General features: G+C 46.3%; 1 protein-coding gene and 1 long non-coding RNA gene across 7 annotated transcripts in view; one reads left to right on the top strand and one right to left on the bottom strand.

The window, feature by feature from the left end:
• Positions 1-19,540, bottom strand: part of ATXN10 (ataxin 10) — a 152,682-nt gene that overhangs the window by 32,338 nt on the left and 100,804 nt on the right. For 5 of the 6 annotated variants that reach the window (XM_088837567.1, XM_055396621.2, XM_088837568.1 and 2 more), the window contains exon 10: positions 3,055-3,139. In XM_088837567.1, coding sequence (XP_088693693.1) covers positions 3,055-3,139 — 85 coding nt within the window. The remainder of the gene's footprint in view (positions 1-3,054; positions 3,140-19,540) is intronic. The other variant, XM_055396618.2, reaches the window with a different exon arrangement.
• LOC148777749 (uncharacterized) lies at positions 16,075-17,442 on the top strand. The gene is made up of 3 exons (XR_016037728.1): positions 16,075-16,213; positions 16,580-16,775; positions 17,310-17,442. It is a non-coding gene; the product is annotated as an uncharacterized LOC148777749 (long non-coding RNA).

Below are 19,540 nucleotides of genomic sequence, written 5' to 3'. Positions count from 1 at the left end.
GCCAAAGGACTTCTACCGAGAATCTATAAAAATCTATTGCAAACAAATGGTAAAAAGACAACCCAGTGAAAAAAATGGGCAAACGGTTTTGATCACAAAGCTAAGTCCTAGTGTTGGGACAAAGGAAACAGCTAACGTCAGGATCTGACAGATCAAGGAACAGCAGCAAAGCACATTACTTAGCTGGACAAAAGCAACAGTTAAGAGAGGGAAGAGCAAAGTGCTGGAGACTGGGGCAGAGATTTCACTCTCCCATCTACACCTTGGGCAAAGCCAACATATTTAGTATTTTGATGAGCAAGAAAATATAGGAGAGAAAAAAACGTAAGAAAGGAGGGTGGGAAAGGGAAGGAGAGGTAAGGAGGCAAGGTGAGGGTAATGAAACAGCACTGGGGAAACTTCCCTGACAGCAGGAGCAGAGAACAGCGTGGAGGAGCGCCGTCTGCATTCACTCTGTGATCTGTATACGGCCCTGGCTGCTCTCAATACTAGGGAAGCCAGGTTTTAACTTATGGCTCACATCTAAAAACTGAATCCCTAAAAAATTTGAATTCCTAGGCTATAACGCTTTTTCATTTCTGACCATCACTCTCCCTTAGGTCTCATATTTTGGTATGTATCTTGTATCTTAAGTATATCTTACATGTCTTTAAAATCTAGTAGGCCTTTATAAGACAAAAGTCCAAAGTTACTAAACGTATATAACATAACATTTCAGCTTTTCTTGACAACTTAGAGAAGATTACTGAATCTTGCAATGATTCATTAATAACCATTTAAAAAACCAGTTATCCATATAGACTGTCCATATAAAAATTTTCAGTGTATAATTCTGAGTCATTTCTCCACTACATTAGTATCTTACTATGCTTTATCTGTATGTGTTCTGACCCTCCCAATGACTCATGGGAGGCAGTTTAGAAAAGTGGCTGAGAATCAGGCACACACCAAGCTTAACCTCTGAGTCTGACCTTTAGGACAAGTCACTCAGGTTCTCAGTTTATTTTCTCATCTACAGATGGGGAAGATGATGATAATAGGACCTGCTTCACAGTGTTGTCAAGACTAAAGAAGGTAATGTCTGTAAACACATAGTAAGGACTCAATAAATGTTTCCTGAAGGGAATGAATGAATGAGTATTTGGCAAGGCGACACCAACATAAAAGACTTAGTAAGACGCTTACTCCTTGGAAGCAAAGTTATGACCAACCTAGATAGTATATTAAAAAGCAGAGACATTGCTTTGCCAACAAAGGTCCGTCTAGTCAAGGCTATGGTTTTTCCAGTGGTCATGTATGGATGTGAGAGTTTGACTGTGAAGAAGGCTGATCGCCGAAGAATTGATGCTTTTGAACTGTGGTGCTGGAGAAGACTCTTGAGAGTCCCTTGGACTGCAAGGAGATCCAACCAGTCCATTCTAAAGGAGATCAATCCTGGGGGTTCATTGGAAGGACTGATGCTGAAGCTGAAACTCCAATATTTTGGCCACCTCATGCGAAGAGTTGACTCACTGGAAAAGACTCTGATGCTGGGAAGGATTGGGGGTGGGAGGAGAAGGGGACGACAGAGAATGAGATGGCTGGATGGCATCACTTACTCGATGGACATGAGTCTGAGTAAACACCGGGAGTTGGTGATGGACAGGGAGGCCTGGCGTGCTGTGATTCATGGGGTTGCAAAGAGTCGGTCATGACTGAGCGACTGTACCGAACTGAATTGAAGCATGAACCACATGCAGCATATCTGCAGAGCTGCCATGGGCTGTGTGCAATAGCCTTTTAATTTTTCAGTCTTTGCTAAAGGCCAAAGATTAGTAACAAAAAACCTTTCTTCACTGGAAAGTCAATTCAGGGAATATAAAAGTAAAACTGCATGAATTTTTTTGTTTGCAATAAATCATCTTTTTCATCCGGAAACGCAACACCTGCAGTTACACCTGAATGTTCTTTTACTGCTTTCCTGTGACAGCTTTCTTTTCTCCTTTCCCTTTTTGGGGCTAAAAACTTTCAAACCCGTCTAAGAAGCACAGCCTGTAGTGCCTGATCATAATGCAAGGCAGTGACTGCTTTACCTTGAAGAAAACTCTTCAGAGGCTGTTTGCTTGTCTTTCCCTGACTGAACTTACAAGCTCTCATGCTCTTTAAAATAGGAAATTTTCCTCTATTGCTAATCAGACAAATGACAGTATCTTCAGCACAAATAACAAGCATTTCTAAATCTACTTACTTTGCAACACATGATTTTCATCAGCTCCTTTTTTCTTGACAGAAACCAATAGTGAGCATTTTAAACACAAAATTCCCCTCCTCCTTAGCCTCCCACAGAGTCACAATCTCAAAGTCCTGGCAATGGTGTTCTTAACCCTCCCCCTCACCCACAATAAGCACAAGGCCATGTAACGGCCTGGCAAGGGACTGGAAGATCTTGAAGTGAAACAGATTCTCTCTCAAACCTACACAGGCTGCCTCCAGCCCCTGGCTCTTCATCACTGTACTAGATCTGTTTCCCAAAGGGAAGACCTAGATGGAGAGGTGGGGAGTCGGCAAGTTCCTTGTGCAACACCCCTCCAGAAGGGTGGTCAGGCCAAGGAGGGGAAAGAGTCAGAGCCTCTGACATCAGTAACTGAAGAGCACCCAACAAAAACCAGACTCCTGGGCCACTGGGATGCTTCTCCCCACTTCTGAGCTCTCAGAGGTCTCCAAGCTACCACTGCTAGAATGGTTCTTCCAGAGGTCTGGATACTTTGAACCTCTACAGAAGAGACATACACTTCTCCACAGTCACTCCACAGAACACGTGGTTTGGAAAGGTGACGTCAATGACATGCAGTGAACACGGGGCCCACAGGTGAGCTTTCAGCTGGAGCTTAAGGCATTCTGGAGGAGAACGCCCCACCCTGAGAACCTGAGCTCACTGCGCTGACCAGGCTACAGGAGTGCGACTTGGCCCCAACTCTGACCAAATGGCTCAGTTCTTAGGGACAAAGCTAATGAGAAAGCCAGCCAACTCCCCCGTGAAGGGGTGCCAGCCGGAGGCCCTGGGTATGAACTCACTGCAGGACGTGTCAAGGATACAGGGGTTGCTGTCATCGAGGCCACAGCTGTCGAGGATCAGGGGGATGCCGTCCAGCTCATTCACCTACAAAGAACAGAAAAGGCAAATTCACATACTTGGAGGGCCTGGGGGTGTGGGGGCTGCAGGAGGTCTGCGGCTCCTTCTCCATCTCCTGACTCATTCCCGTAAAAACACAGTGCAGTTACCCGAGACGCCTCTCTCAGTCCAGAAATGTTTAAAAAGAGACACGCAGACAAAAAAATGACACTTTCATTTCATCCTTCCTCCAAAAAGTTGGGCAACTAGGCAGACATATTTAAAAAAATACAATTGAATACAACATTGCAAATCAACTACATTTTAATACACTTTAAAAAAAATATAAAGTGAATCTCTTCCCAACATTATTCACCAGCATAAACTTCAAATGAATCTGTTTACTAGTAAGTAAATTCTTCTTTTAAGTTGGAAGCAGTTTCGATGGTTCTAAATCCAGAAGCAACAGAGACAAGTTTTAAAATTTAACTACATTTTTTTAAAAAGGCAAGTGAAAGCTGTAATAATTATTTGAAAGATACCACAGGAAAAGGGTTAGTATTTTAATATGTACAGATTTTGTAAAAGTTGAGAAAAGACCAAGAATGCAACAGAAAACTGGATGAAACACATGGACTAAATGGCACAAATGAAAGAGATGCGAATGGACTGCAGAGACGTCCAAGTCTGCTCAGCTCTGCTTCTAATCAGACCCAGGCCGACTAGGACGCCACCCCTCAGCGCCACAGTGCGGAAGGCGCCTCTGACGACACAAGCAGCTGGGGCGGCGACAGGAACTGGCTCCCTTGGACACTGCCTGAGCGAATGCGTAGTGGCACGACCCCGACGGAAAGGGAAATAAAATCACAGGCTAAAACCGGACATTTCAAAGCAGACTGTAAGGGTGAATTAAAGAGCTCTTGGAAATCATGGTTACACTAGAGCCATGCCTGAACTAGGGGCATGCATTCCGAGGTAAATATTTCCCATTCATACCGCTCCATTATGAAATGTTTTTATAGAAAGTCATTAAATATTCATAACATAAGCAACCTATTCCAGACAAAGGATGGCAGTGACGCCGTGACACACACATAACGACACCCTGGAGAGTGAACACAGGTGACAGTCACCGGGAAAAGGGCCCATGGGTGTGACGCCTCCAGAAGACGCTGATGCAGTGTCATCACCACGCTTATGTGTACAGGTTCCTGCTGCTGCTGAGTGAGGAGCTCACGTCATGGGCAGGGGAAACAATTAGGAAATGAACACGTTTTCTTCTGTTCGCACTTCATAAAACAGGGAAGTTGTTTGTTTCTTTAGCTAACGTGTTGGGAACTGATTCTAGACCCATGATGAGTCACAAGTTGTAGTAACAGCTCCTACTAGGGAGCCAAGCTCAGTCAACACTTTGCGACGAAACGCATTTCGACAAGACAGCAAGTCTGGCTTAAACAAGCGAACATTTAGCCTCTGGAAATCAAGTGCAGACGGCAGGACGGCTCATTGACTGCTAACTGTTCTCTCCCACCGTGGCCAACACTAATCTCAGAGAATGCACTGCAAAGTGGGCAGGCCCAACTCAAGTAGTATCTAAGCTTCTTTGGGGGGAAATGTATTAGGTTGACAAAAAAAAACAAACAAACCAGAGGCTCCATTATTGTCTGCTCTCACACTGAATGGCAAATAGCAAAGTCAAAACAACCTGAAGAAAGACAAGAGCATGACGCCAATGCAGGACTGAATCTCTTACTTAAACGCCCAGTGAATTAATGGAACCGACACCTGGTCAAAGTGTGTTCGTGGCACGGGGCCGCGGGATAGATGCACACGCACAGGTGAGCAGAGTCCTCCTCCCGCAGCCAGCACACGGCTGACATGGATGTGGCAACGCTCAGACAGGGCTCTGATCGAGAGGTGAAGCACAGGTGACCGCCAACTCAGAAGGCTCGAAGCTGAGGTGGAAGGAGGCAGGCGCCGGGTTCACCATCACTGAACTGTCTGTGTGAGATGTGGGTGTACCTGCCCACGGGCGAGACCAGCTGCCATCCCCAGGACTCAGAGGACGGGGGTTACTTTTAGAGGCAGACAGAGCTACGGGAGAATTCCAGCTCAGCCCTCTGGCCATGTAACCTGTGGAGCGTTCTGAACTTCAGTCTGGAGTTTCTTGTATGTAACAAGAGGGTTAGAGCGAGGATTACATGAATAAACAAACAGCACGGCACCCAGCAGGAACAAAGGAGACAGCAGCTGCCTGTAATATCTTCACTTGGTTCTGATTCTAGAGGATTCCTTTAGCACCCACACTCGAAGAGGACTGGGCACAGTCATCCCTCACCAAGCACAGGCAGTTGTTCAGCAAAGCCTGAAACTATAAAGATCTGTCTCCACAATCACAGGACATTAGGTAGGTCGCTCTGAGTTCGTACCACACTTTCCCTGACTGCCTCACAAACCAGGCACACCCCTGGTTACTAATTTCCATCCAGGTCCTCTGCTGGTTTTTGCCTCACACAATCAATTCTACGTCTCATAAAAATACAGTGGTGTTAATCTCTCTCTGGGCTGCGTTTATTTCCATGGTGTCCTGTGCAGCTTCCTGACTGGGCATTTCACGATTGAGCTGCTGCCCTGTTCCCAATGCCAGAGGAACAATCAGAGGTGTTACTCAAGAAGCAACAAGAAAGCACAGCACCTACACTTTGCAGACAATCCTTCTCCAGCACTCAGAGCTGAAGTCCAGGAGAGTGGTTCACAGCCTTGACTCCACGTTAGAATCACTTGGGGGAGGTTTTAGAAACAACCAGTGCCATGGCCCCAAGCCCAGGACACGGCAAGCAGACTCTCTCTGGGAGCAGAGCCTGGACATCAGTGTCCTGAAGCAACTCTTCGGGTGACTGACACGCAGTGAGTCATGGATCCCTGCTCCCCGCCAAGACCAAGAGCTCCCACCAAGGCAAACGAAGTCCGAGGCCTGCGGTAAGCCCTGAGAGGAAGTCCTAAACTACAACACCCTGTCCTTCACCCCTTCACCCCAGTGCTGTTTTCTGTACCTCAGAAACAGACTTGGCAGAGATGCACCTTACACACAGGAGCCTGTGAGTGCCCCTGTGTAGCCACTGGCGAGTCAGGATGGAGAGTATCTCCTTCACCCCAGGCGTCCCTCAGCAGCCACTGCTTTAGTACCACTCTCTGGTCCTGTCTCGACAGGCGGATCTGGTCTGCTCCATTCTAGCGTAGGAATAAGACTATATGAAGAGACGTCTTTTCCAATGTTTTTGAGATTTGTCCATGTTGTTACATGTATCAGTTTATTTTTGTTTCTGATTATGAATATACCATTTATTTATGTGCTCAAGGTTTTGTATTACTCATGTATCAGTTTATTTTTATTTTTGATTAAGAACATACCATTTATTTATCCATTCACATGTTAATGTATGCAAGTGTTTATATTACTCCTGAGATTCTTTCTCCTTGTTCTAGAATTTACAAACCTTACAGATCTATTTCTCCTTTCAGTTCTGTCAGTTTTTGCTTAATGTACTTGCCGAAGTTCTCTTAGCAAAATGCTGCTGCTGCTAAGTCGCTTCCTCATGTTCGACTCTGTGCGACCCCATAGACGGCAGTCCACCAGGCTCCCCCGTCCCTGGGATTCTCCAGGCAAGAACACTGGAGTGGGTTGCCATTTCCTTCTCCAAGGCATGAAAGTGAAAAGTGAAAGTGAAGTTGCTCAGTCATGTCCGACTCTCAGCGACCCCATGGACTACAGCCTACCAGGCTCCTCTGTCCATGGGATTTTCCAGGCAAGAGTACTGGAGTGGGGTGCCAATGCCTTCTCCGTCTTAGCAATATATGTTCATGTTTTTATGTCTTCTTCTTGGGGAGTTGATCCTTTAATCATTATGAAATATTCCTCTGTACATCTCAAGCTTATTTTGCCTGATGTTAATATAGCCACTCCACATTTTTAAAGTGTTTGCATGGTATGCTATTTTCATTCTTTAATTTTAAACCTATCTTCATCTTTACATTCAAAATGTATTTCTTGTAGTTATCATATAATTGAGTCTCACTTTTTAAAAAAATTCAATCTAACACTGTCTTTTAATTTTAATATAAGCCATTTACTTTTAATGTACTTATCAACATAGCTGTGTTTGAGTATATCATTCTGACATTTGTTTTCTTTTTATCCTAAATGTACTTTATTCCTCTTTTTCTCTTATCCTGACCTCCTTTAGGCTGAGTGTTTTTAAATATTCCACCTTTCCCCCGCCACTACTAGCTTATTAACTTACTCTCTTTCCTTTTTTAAAAGTTGTTGTTCTAGGTTTAGAATATGGATCTTAACTTGTAATAGTCTATTTACAAATAATATTACACTATTTCACATACAGTGTAACAATCTTACAACCATGTACTCCGCTTGACATTTGGGCAACAGCTCTCATACATTTTATCTGTATGTACATTATAAAACGCCAAATACGTTACTATTAGGATTGCTTCAAAGACCCAACTGTATTTTTAAAAAGTTAAAAAGTGAAGATAAAAGCACTTTATTCCTGCCCACACGATAACCACTTTCCTTCACCTGGTACAGCATCCGCCAACATTTTTCACAGCACAGCTCTACTGACAACAAGTCTGCTCAACTTCTGTCTGTCTGGAAATGTCTTTACTTTGCCCCCATTTTTGAAGGATATTTTGGCTGGATATATGATTCTAGTTTTCCTTCAGTATTTTAAAGATGTCCTTCTTTTGATTCCTGTTTTGCATTATTTCTGGAGAGAAGCCTGCTTTCACTCTTTATCTTTGTTCCCCCTGGACTGACAGGCAAAAGTCCATGAATTAGAGACTAAGAACACACAGAAAAGATGAACCAAAATCAAAAGCTGGTTCACTGTAAACATTAATAGAATGGAAAAATCCCAGAAAGACTGATGAGGGAAAAAAGAAACGCAAAGAAATCCTGCAATTTTAAAAGGCCTTTTCTTGGACCATTCTGCTGCTAGGAAACAAACAGGAGCTAAGAGTGGTGTGAAAAGTGGTTTAATCTCACCACCAGAACAGAAGCAGCGGATGAAGGAAAACAAAAGAAAGCAAAGAGGAGGTCTGGAGTCAGGAAAATGATTGGGATTGGGGTGGGGAGGGCAAGGGAGAGGAAAAGACATCCACTTGCCAAAGACAGTCCCTTGATGATCACAGACTTGCAGTGCTGGCTGTGGTGGACGTGCTTTGGCTTGGGGTAACTATTAGGGGACTGGGAATCCGCTTGTCTCCTGACTTTGGTATACGGGGGCCAGTGCATGATAAGCCTGTGTCCTGTTCACCTCTTTTTTCAAAGTAAGGCATACCAGAGATTTATTATTGGGGTTCATGAAACCCCAAGACTCCCACCCAAGCTACTGTTGTTAAAAGACTCCTGACCCCCTGCAGGCAATAAGAGCGCCTCTAGCTGGGATTAAAAAGGATAAGAAATTGGGAGGGTGCATTCTGAACTTTAATTTCTTTGAATTTTAAGTCACATGGGCAGAGAATTTGACATTAATGTTTTGGACTTTAATTTAAAATGAAATGTAATCTTTGGATTTTAACATCTCCCTGGGAATTTGATAATGAGATAGAATTAATATTCAAATAGAGAGTATCTCTTGTGGGCATTTTATGATTACAATGAATTTAGGCCTTACACTGGAGTACCTTAATATGGAATGAATTTTCTGCCTTGAGGTCAAAGTGATTTGGAGTTAATTTGATTCATGTATTGGTCTGACCCACTTAAGAAACTTCGGGGGGGGGGGTGCGGCAAAAATCTCTCCTCCCTACCAGTAGCCCAGGAGAAAGAAGGGGTGTGGCTGGGTAGGCAGGAGCAGCCTTAAAAAGGTGGTGGCCAAGGTTCCCCTCAAGTAAAGGATGCAGCTCTGGCCCAACACACCAGCAGAGCAACACGACCAAGCAAGAATCTTCCCTGTGACACTGGCAAGAGCTGGACTAGCGTGAACAGTGCTTGGCTTCTCTGGGCCTGTGACTGGCTCCTTCCCAGGGTCCTGACAATCGGATTAGCGAGTCTGACTGCATGAAGTTCACGGTATATAGCAGCTACTCATTTGATGATCCGGTTCTTTCATTAGACTCTGGGGTTTAAATCTGCTGGAAAAAAAATCCATGTGTGTGAAGGAGGAAAACAGCTCTTAGGACTGATCCCATCACAAGTCATCAGGCTCCCAGGGCTCATGACACTTGGCCTAGAGTCAGACAGAGAGAAAGAGAGAGCAGAGAGCGCGTGAGCAGGAGAGAAGTGGACGCACGAAGGAGCGCACTTACAGACTATAACTCCTATCAGGAGATAAGCCGGGTGATCAACCGGAGAGGGACAGTGGCGGCAGGACATCACAAAGGGTAGTCAGGCAAGACTTTTCCAGAAGACGATGACATCTGAACTGGGACCTGTGCTGTAAAGATGGGACAGGCACCAGAAGCCAAAGACTCACAGATGAAAGAAAGGAGCATAACTGACTTCAGAAAGGAAGTCAGCATGACTGGGTGCAGGGAGATGATAAACAGGAAGCAGATGAGGCTGGAGAGTGGGCTTGTGGAGTGGTGTCTCCTCTTGGGTCCCTGGAGCAGGACTATAAACATCGCCTGGGCATCTGCTCTTTAGAAACGCAAACCATTGGGCCCAAGCCCAGACCTACTGAACAGGGAAGTCTGGGGTTCCAGGCCCAACAGACAGCGTTTCTGTTTTACAATTGATCTACAGGATTGTGGTAGTTCCAGCTGCACAGTATCACTCTACATTATAAAATGACCACCATGGTAAGTCCAGTTACTGTCCGCCACCCTACAGAGTTGTTATAGCATTACTGGCTGCATTCCCCACGCTGTGCATTTCGTCCCGTGCCTCATGTATTTTAAACTCTCACCTTTCCTCACCTACTTCATTCATCCCCGACCTCCCTCCCCTCTGGCAGCCCCCTGGGAATTTTGCTACTGTGATTCTGTTTCTGCTTTATCATAGTTGTTCATTTATTTTGTTTTTTATGTTCCACATCTAAGTGAAATCTACAGTATTTGTCTTTCTCTGACATTTCACTTAGCAGAACACCCTGTAGGTCCATCCACCCGGTGACAATGGCAAGATGCCATTCTTCTATATGGCTGAGTAATATTCCTGTGTATGTGCGTGTGCATACACGTGTGTGCCATGATCGCTGGTACAGAGCAGTGGTATCCTCCTGTGGAGCCTGGGGACAGGCCTGGGCTTGAGAGGTACTCTGGGGTCACCTGCACATAGAGAGTCTTTGAGGCCTGGGAACTGGGTGGGGGGAAGGGGCTGCATGCAGACAGTTAAGAGCCAACGTAAGCACGCACTCTCGGTGGGTTGGTTTGTAAGCAATATGAACCTTTTTTTCCTGGAAGGAGACAACCAATAACTCAAAATGCACAGTGGTAAGACTTCCTTAAGACTTAAAGTTATCATCATCAGATTATTTATCCACTGGTAATTTTCCAGGGTAACTTTAGAAGCTCATCTCCAAAGATAATTATACTGTGAACCATAAGATACGCAAATTTCTGATCTTGTTCTGTTAAAACTACATAGGAATAACACAGATATACATACATACATAGCTCATGGAAATATTTTCATTCCAACCTACTCATTATGTCCCAGTTAAAGCCACAAGAAAAACAAAGACAAATTTGATGAGAAGTTCAACTTCAAGAAGACTGATGGACAAGGTTCCCGAGAAGCGAGTCTGTCGAATGCCCCAGGTAAAAAACTGTCAGTCCTGGGAGTGGAGGCTGGGAGGAGGGAGGGAAAGAACCAGCAGAGGGCTGAGGGGACCCATGGCAGGGACGCAGAGAGGCCAGGAATGCACCCGGACACGTTTAGAGGCTGCAGTCCACAAGCTAACCACCCTCCCCGCCCAAGACACTGCACGACAGAACACTCTAGAAAAGAAGAGCACACGAGAAAGTAAGCCATATAACAGCTATTATATATATACCAGAAGAGAGTTCAGAGAGAAAATGACACTGCAGTTCCACAGTGAAGCTCAGTGGGGTACAGAGCAGAGCTCTGAAAGCGTTTATGGAAAAACAAAGAAGCATTTCAAGAACAGTAATACTGAGACTATTAAAATGTCCAGAAGTACAAAGAACAATGTGATCAATACAAATATTTTGAAAGTTCAACCACCAAATTCAAGGAAGATTAACAACTAACTTTTCTTTGGCAAACATCTGCATCTGAATTTGGTTCGATTTTCTCATGAATTCTCCACCCAGCAGTTAAATCTTTGTTTAAATAATGAATGAAATTAGCCGGCTTTAAAGACGCTTACTATATTCTGCTTACAAGACCGAAAAAAGAGTCGTTGTCCTTAAGTCAGAAGGAAGTGCCTCACTCACGGCAGGGACTCTAGAGGATGGACACTGTCACAGAGAGCATCTGCTTCCACGCTGACTACTTACAAAGCAGCCAGAGCCCTTAGGGTGGGATGTCAGAAAGGCATTTTCAGCTGATCTGGCACGAACACATCGTTGAGTGTCTGGTCCAGGAGAACGGGGGTCAGAGGTGCCAAGCAGATCCCTCCCACAGGACAGAGCTCGGCCTTGCAGGGCGCGGCCCCGACTTCCAGTCCCCGTGACGTGACAGCAGGGAGCGGGAGCAGGACCCGAGCGCCACCGTGTGAGCCTGGGCGAGTCACCTTGACCTCATGTGAAAAACAGGCCAAAAGCTCCCCACAGAGCAGAGGGTGTCATCAAGCAGGTGGTGAGAAAAGAGAGTGACTTCCACAACAATTGGCTTCTAGGAAGTGGTCAAGAAATGCTCGATACGAACATCATCTTACTTATCCTACTTCCAGCATTTCTCTTGCATGCTTTGTGAAGAACTTCAGACTGGCTGAAATGTGAGGGAAAAGAGCAGAAGCACAGTGTTATTTTGCCATTACTGTCATTTCAAGAGTTTAATCACGCAAAACGTCAAAAGCTGACCAGCGAAATATGCAAAGAGCTAGATGAAAGACTTCTGGTTTTAGGCAGAAGCAGGGGAATATACGAATCTCGAGGCGAATCTGTCTCCAACGTGCCTGAGCACACACGACTGAAGTTCCACTGAGCAGCCTCTGCACAGAACTCCGGACACGAATGGAGAAATCAGACACACTGGAGAAGGGTCGGGACGCCGTGTCAGCGGCAGAGAAAACAGAGGCATGTTGCGCTAACACGCACAGCTACGCTCAGAGCAAAAATGACCCATAGAGCGAGTGTTTTTTTTTTTTTAAATATGCATTCCACCTTTGGTACTTGGGGTATAATTCCCACCCAAAACGCACGGTCTACAAGGTCACACTTCAGTGATTCAACAAACAGAATTCTGTCCTGTTTTCATTCAGTCTTTAATTTTTAACCCACTGACAGACTCTCAACTGCATGTTGTATTCTGATGAGCTACTTGCCACTAACAAATACAGTCTCGGAAACTGTTTATCAACTTGCCCATGGTGTTAAAAGAAAAAAGGACTTTCCACGATGAGCCTGCCGCCGGTGCTGGGAAGGGCAGCACGTGGGCTGTGGAAGGAGACGAGGGAGACGCGGTGAGAACGCAGGAGCGCCGGGCCTCCCCGGGCCCTGCGGAGTTGCCCACCCCGTGGGCACAGGCAGGAGGGAGCCGACAGGTGCATTTGCAGGGGACCGACACCCTGCCCTTCTCCCCGCTGCCTGACTGGCGGACACCGCCACAGCCCCCGAAGGCGTCCCGTGGAGGCCCACTCTCACCCTTCAGGAGGAGACCACCGTGAGGGGATGCGTCTATGAACGAAGATGCCACATTTCAGAAACACACCTACTGTGAGAAACGTCACTCGCTCTGCTAGAGCACGGGAATGGAAAAGAAGAAGGAAACCGACACCAAGTATTTCCTTACTCGCCAAGATTTGTACAGGCAAAAACGGGGTGCTCCTAAGAGTTTTGCAAGGTAGGAATCAGACAAAAGAAATGTGATTTCTGAGGGTTAATGAATATGCTGCAGTCATAGAGTTGAGTGAGTGGCAAAACCCAGGTTTGTTAACTTTTGAAATTCATGCTTTTTTTTGCAACTGCATCATACAAACTGCAGGAGGATGCAGTTCAGAAAAGAGATAATGATTGAAATAATATTAAATATGCTGGAAAATCTCAAAGTATACAGTTGGGAGTGCTTACGACTGAGACAGGAAGAGGAAGGGGCCAGTGAGGCAGAACAGGGACATGGTGGGCAGGCCCCGCCAGGACACAGTCAGGAACCAGCCCGGAGGCTAACCCAGGAGCCAAACTCAACCAGTCTCACGAGGCACGTTTCTTTGGCTGATTTTCCAGTCCCCCAGGAATCTCACCATTAGCCTGACATGAAAGTCACACTTCATCTTCAGGGCCCTTCTGATTTCCCTGTTTGCTAATAGTCAAACACTTGAAAATCTTTTCATCTACAAGTGTGTGAAAGTCACTCAGTCGTGTCTGACTCTTTATGACCCATGGACTGTATAGTCCATGGGATTCTCCAGGCCAGACTACTGGAGTGGGGAGCCTTTCTCTTCTCCAGGGGATTTTCCCAATCCAGGGATCAAACCCAGATCTCCCCCACTGCAGGTGGATTCTTCACCAGCTGAGCCACAAGCGAAGCCCATGAATACTGGAGTGGGTAGCCGATCCCTTCTCCAGGGAATCTTCCAGACCCAGGAATCAAACTGGGATCTCCTGAATTGTAGGCACTTTACCAATTGAGCTATCAGGGAAGCGCCATCTGCAACTACTTGTTAATTTGACAAAAATTTAAAAGATAGCTAGCTACTTATGACAGACCCTGTATTGGGGACTAAGGGGTGAATGAGACACATTTATTGCCTTACCCAAGTTGGCAGTGGGGATAAGGGAGATAGAAAAGGCCGCAGAAACAAGCAAAACCCACCACCAATATCCAGAGCTGGAGGACACACAAAGTGTCCTGGGGCTGCAGGAGAGGGACACACCTAACCCCTCTAGACGGGCCTGTATGGGAGGCCCAGAAACCAAGGTTGTGAGCTTCACCCTGAAGGCATCAGAAAGAGTTTACATGGAGATTTAGGCTTCAGAACACATACTCATTTTAAAACCGAATTTACTACAATAAAGCACACAATTCTTGAGTCTGATAGTTTAGAGAAGTTTCACACATGTGTGCACACATGCAACCACTGCCCAAGGTCAAGACAGAACGTTCCAGTGCCGACCAGTGCATGAGCCCTGACAGGGGCTCTCACCTCTATCGTCTCTGATCACTTCTGCCCTCTCTGGAATCTGGGGCGGTGGTGGTGTTCAGTTGCTCAGTCGTGTCCGACTCTTTGCTGCCTCACAGACTGTAGCACGCCAGGCTCTCCTGTCCTTCACCGTCTCCCAGAGCCTGCTCAAACTCAAGTCCATTGAGTCAGTGATGCCAACCAACCATCTCATCCTCTGGTTCACTCCCTTCTCCTTCGGACCTCTATCTTTCCCAGCATCAGGGTCTTATCCAATGAGTTGGCTCTTCCCATCAGGTGGCCAGAGGACTGGAGCTTGAGCTTCAGCATCAGTCCTTCCAATGAATATTCAAGGTCAATTTTCTTTAGGGTTGACTGATTTGATCTCCGTGCAGTCCAAGGGACTCTCAAGAGTCTTCTCCAACACAATTGGAAAGCATTAACTCTTCAGCACTGAGCCTTCTTTATGGTCTAACTCTCACATCCATACATGACTACTGGAAAAACCATAGCTTTGACTAGATGGACCTTTGTCGGCAAAGTGATGTCTCTGCTTTTTAATGTGCTGTCTAGGTTGGTCATAACTCTCCTTCCAAGGAGCAAGTGTCTTTTCATTTCATGGCTGCAGTCACCGTCCGCAGTGACTTGGGAGCCAAGAAAGCAGTCTGTCATTGTCTCTACTTTCACCCCATCTATTTCCCAGGAAGTGATGGACCAGACGGCACGATTCTAGTTTCCTGAATGCTGAGTTTTAAGCCAGCTTTTTCACTCTCCTCTTTCACTTTCATCAAGAGGCTCTTTCGTTCCTCTTCACTTTCTGGCATAAGGTTGGTGTCATCTGCATATCTGAGGTTACTGACACTGCTCCCGGCAATCTTGATTTCACACGATGTACTCTGTCTGCATAGATGTTAAGTAAGCCAAGTGACAATATACAGCCTTGATGTACTCCTTTTCCAATTTTGAACCAGTCCATTGTTCCATATCCGGTTCTAACTATTGCTTCTTGATCTGCATATAGGTCTCTCAGGAGACAAGTAATAAGATGGTCTAGTTTTCTCATCTCTAAGAATTTTCCACAATTTTCTGGGATCCACACAGTCAAAGGCTTTTGCGTAGTCAATGAAGCACAAGTAGATGTTTTTCTGGAATTCTCTTGCTTTTTCTATGATCCAGCAGATGTTGGCAATTTGATCGCTGGTTCCTCTGCCTTTTACAACGCAGCCTGAACATCCAGAAGGTCTTGGTTCACATACTACCGAAGCCGAGCTTGAAGGACTTTGAGTGTTATCTTGCTAGCGTGTGAAATGAACACAATTATATGGCAGTTTGAGCATTCTTTGGCATTGCCCTTCTTTGGGACTGGAATGAATACTGACCTTTTCCAGTCCTCTGACGACTGCTGAGTTTTCCAAATCTGCTGGCATATTGAGTGCAGCACTCTCACAGCATCTCTGGGGTAAGGAGTCCTCCAGCGTGCACTTCTCCTGTTCTGGATCCCTTTACTGCGCCTCACAGTGGCCCGCCGCCTTCACTGCTGTGTATTACTCAACTGTGTGTGCACAGCATGGGGGATGCCTGTTCTGCCAGAGAGGCGTCTGGGCTGTCTCCAGGGTTTGGCTATTACAAACAAGGCTGCTGTGGACATTCGTGGACAAGGCTGCACGCGTATCCACAACTTTCACTACCCGAGTTATTGCTGGCTCAGGAGAACATAAGAAATTCAGCAAGAAGATTCTCTTGTTATGCTTCGACTGAACATGCTGGCTAATGGAACCTCGACAAAGATAAGGCAAGAGGATCTCAGTCATTAAGAACAAAAGACAGAAAGCAAGATCCTTTCTTAGGAGGCCAGGTGGGTAACCGGGATCACAAACGTTTCCAGAAGCTGGGACAGTCACTGTCCACAAACTGCACTGAGAACACACGGCCTGGTCTTGACCCTCCTGAGCCCACAGGTTTGGGTTTTTGGTCAAGCATGGGAACCGGTTTCTCGGAACACGCCTTCAGCCCCACCCTGCCTCTTCTGTCCCGGGGCCCTGACGACAGAACGTGAGCGCGTGTCCCTGACCATGTCTCCCGTACGTTTTACTCCTGTTGTTCAGACTGGATACTTTGCATGGTCTCCTCACGCTCACTGACTTTGTCTGTCCTTTCTGTGGTGCTATCGAACCAGTCCAGTGAGCTTTTTCAATTTATTTTGAGCTGTTATATTTTGCAGTCCTCAAATTTCCCTTTGGATTTTCTCTGCATCTTCTCTTTCTCTGGTGAGAGCTTCTGTTCCTTCATTTGCACCCATTGTTCACAACTGCTCGCTGAAGCGTTTTCATGAATGCTGCCTGAACATCCCTGTCAGAGAATTCCAGCATCTGTGTCGTGAGGTGCCGGCATCTGTTGACTGCCTTTTCTCATTCAAGGTGAGACTTCTCTGGTTCTCGGTTTAACACAGGATCTTCAATTACTCTGAACATTAGGGTATGCTGCTGGGACTGGATCTCACGGCAGTCTCCCGTTTCAGCTGGCTCCCCTAACACCATGGTGGGGGCGGGGAGCAGAACCCTCCTGCTGCCATGTGGTGGCGGGGCTCACTCGGCCTCCTTCCTCCTGGGCAGAAGGAGGTCAGTTTGACACCTCTGGGACAGGTATGGAATAGGTGTGAGCTCCCGTTCCCCACGTGCCCTCCACTGACGGCAGGGTCAGGCAGGGTGCCTGTTATGAGGAGCAGGGATGAGCGTCCTGGCTGCCCACCTAGTCTTCTCTGACCCCAACCAGAGCCGGGGTGTGGGTTACCTCATTACACTCAGGTGAAGGTTAAAGTTTAGGCTCCCCAGTTGGCCACTGCTGATAGGGGTGTGGGAGGGGCTCTACAGTGTTTCTGGGGTGCTTGTCTAATGAAGGGAGTTATCATCTAAAAGCCTGTCTTGCTCAATTGCCCCTTTCTTGTCCTTTAGCTAGAAAGAGCAAGCTTCTCTTGGGGGCTTTTCGGTCTGCTCCTGTGTTTCTGGATTGATAGCTTCTCTAACATCCGGTCTGAGAAACACGAGGCAAAAAGAAAACCTGAGGAATGCACCAGGGGCCGTCCCTAGCCCCAAGGCCCTAGGCAGCTGCCCTCTCCACCTTCAGAGTCTCCCTGTGCCTCTTCTACACATGATGCCCAGGGTTTCTGCCTCTGGAGCAGCAGGAGTCGGGAGAAGCGCATCGACACACCCTTGACCCACAACTGAAAAAGCCCCGTTCCCAACATGCTGCTCTGAAGGGGCCAGAGGACCTCCGACTAGGAGATACGGACAGAAGTCGAGGATGACCCACGTTCGGATTTCAGAAGAAAGATCGGGATCTCTCAGGCAAACAACGGCAACTGCAGTTCATATTTGCTCGGGCTCTGCCCGGCACTGTTCATGTCTCAAGGACTACGTCTAACTGTCCTCTCCTCCCAAAAGCGTGAGGGAGGGCTTTCCACTGTCCTACTTTCTAACAGGAGCAGGCTCCTGCAGGGCGCTCCCTGCTCCACAGCACGGCCTGGGTTTGGCCCTGGATCATCTGAATCCAGAACCAGAGATCCTCACCACCACACTCCCACCTAATGCCCCTCACCACGAGCCAGCTTCTGAAACGGGCAGGGAGGCGGCCTTCACTCACTCTGCTCCCTGCCTGCAAAAACACATGACGCTGAAACAGACTAAAGATCAGCAGCTTAAAACTATACTACTGTCCTTTTATCTGTGTAAGCCTTCTCAGCTGGGATTTCATAAATCTGGAATACTGCAGATATTAAGTCACAGGTAGGATTAACTGCATACATCATGTATGTATATGTATATAAAATTTTTTGACCTTATGACCTTAAATTTTTAAGGGCAACGATTCCTGATAGGTTAAACTGCTGAAGTGTACTTTTCCATTCTACTTCCAGTGATGTTTTTCAAAAACATTATTACTAATTACCCTAAAAATGAAAATTCCGGAAAAATGGCATATTTTCAAATAAAGTCCAGATGATTTTTCCTTCGTATTTTCAAAAAAGTGTGTATGAATTTTATTTGATCTCTGCCAGACCACACACCGCACCGCAAACTACAGATTTCAAGTCTCAGTTTGTACACCTGTAATTATACTAGGCCATCTTGAATTGGTCACTTCCCATCATATATACTTTCAGGCATAAACACTTCTACAGAGTTATGTGAGAAATGGAGAGCTTAACAGGAAAGAGGATCGCATAAACACCGCAGAGAAACAACAGAGGTGCCTACTGAGCACCTGCATCACTCCTGGGGGCCACAGCCATCCCCAGCTCCCATGGCAAGCCTAGTGCTGCGGAGTCCCCAGCTGGGGAGGTTTCCCTTCCCTCCACCTCCAAAGAAGGAAACAAAGTAACACAGCCTTCTTCCTTCTAGTCCACCTCTCTTCTTCTGAATCTTACTCTGGAATCTCAGAATGTCAGAACTGGAAAACACCTTAGGTCACACCTTAGGTCATTACGTGGTCCATTACACCCCCGCCTACGGATGAGGGTTACGAAAGGAAATCATCCTGATTAAGAAGATGAAGAAACTGACAACTTCTTAGAAAAGGGCAGGGCCCTGCTACTCTAATATTACGTGTTCTGTTCTCAGAAACACGAAGAACCAAGGGTGTCATGTCATTACACCATGGGAGAAGGAGTAGTTTGTGGCAGGAGAGAAAAGCAATAGAAAGCTTCCTACCTTGGGCAACCTGGTCAAAGAGAAAATTCACAAATCACATGATTAGGGCTGAAAATGACGTGGGAAAAGGAGCAACACTAGGTCTTTCCCCAGGTCCTGTGACAGTATGCACTCAGTCCACTCTCCAGTAAACGCTAGCCCACCCCACACAGCACTGAGGACCAAGATGTGAGACACAAGGTCTTAGGACCTGGTGTGCAAACACCAATTTCATTAGAATATCAAATTTAAGCACATGAGGAAACCAGGATCAATTTCATATTTTCTAATGCTAATCTTCAGTCTTAAAATGTAATCACACTTGAAGGGATTATTAATCTAAGCTTATCCTTACGTTCCTGAGTGTCTCTTCTCCCTACTCTGAGATTCAAAGGCCTTAGGAAAGGGACGTTATGTCTCATGGGAAGTTAAAATACGGGATGAGCATACAGCTCCAGGCTTTCACCCCAAGCTCCAAACACACACCGAGAGGCCAG

The sequence above is a fragment of the Moschus berezovskii genome, chromosome 6 (assembly GCF_049115385.1).
Source record: "Moschus berezovskii isolate FMDL1 chromosome 6, NW_MosBer_1.0, whole genome shotgun sequence".
NCBI classification, from domain to species: domain Eukaryota; kingdom Metazoa; phylum Chordata; class Mammalia; order Artiodactyla; family Moschidae; genus Moschus; species Moschus berezovskii.
This window is presented reverse-complemented; position numbering and strand designations above follow the sequence as displayed.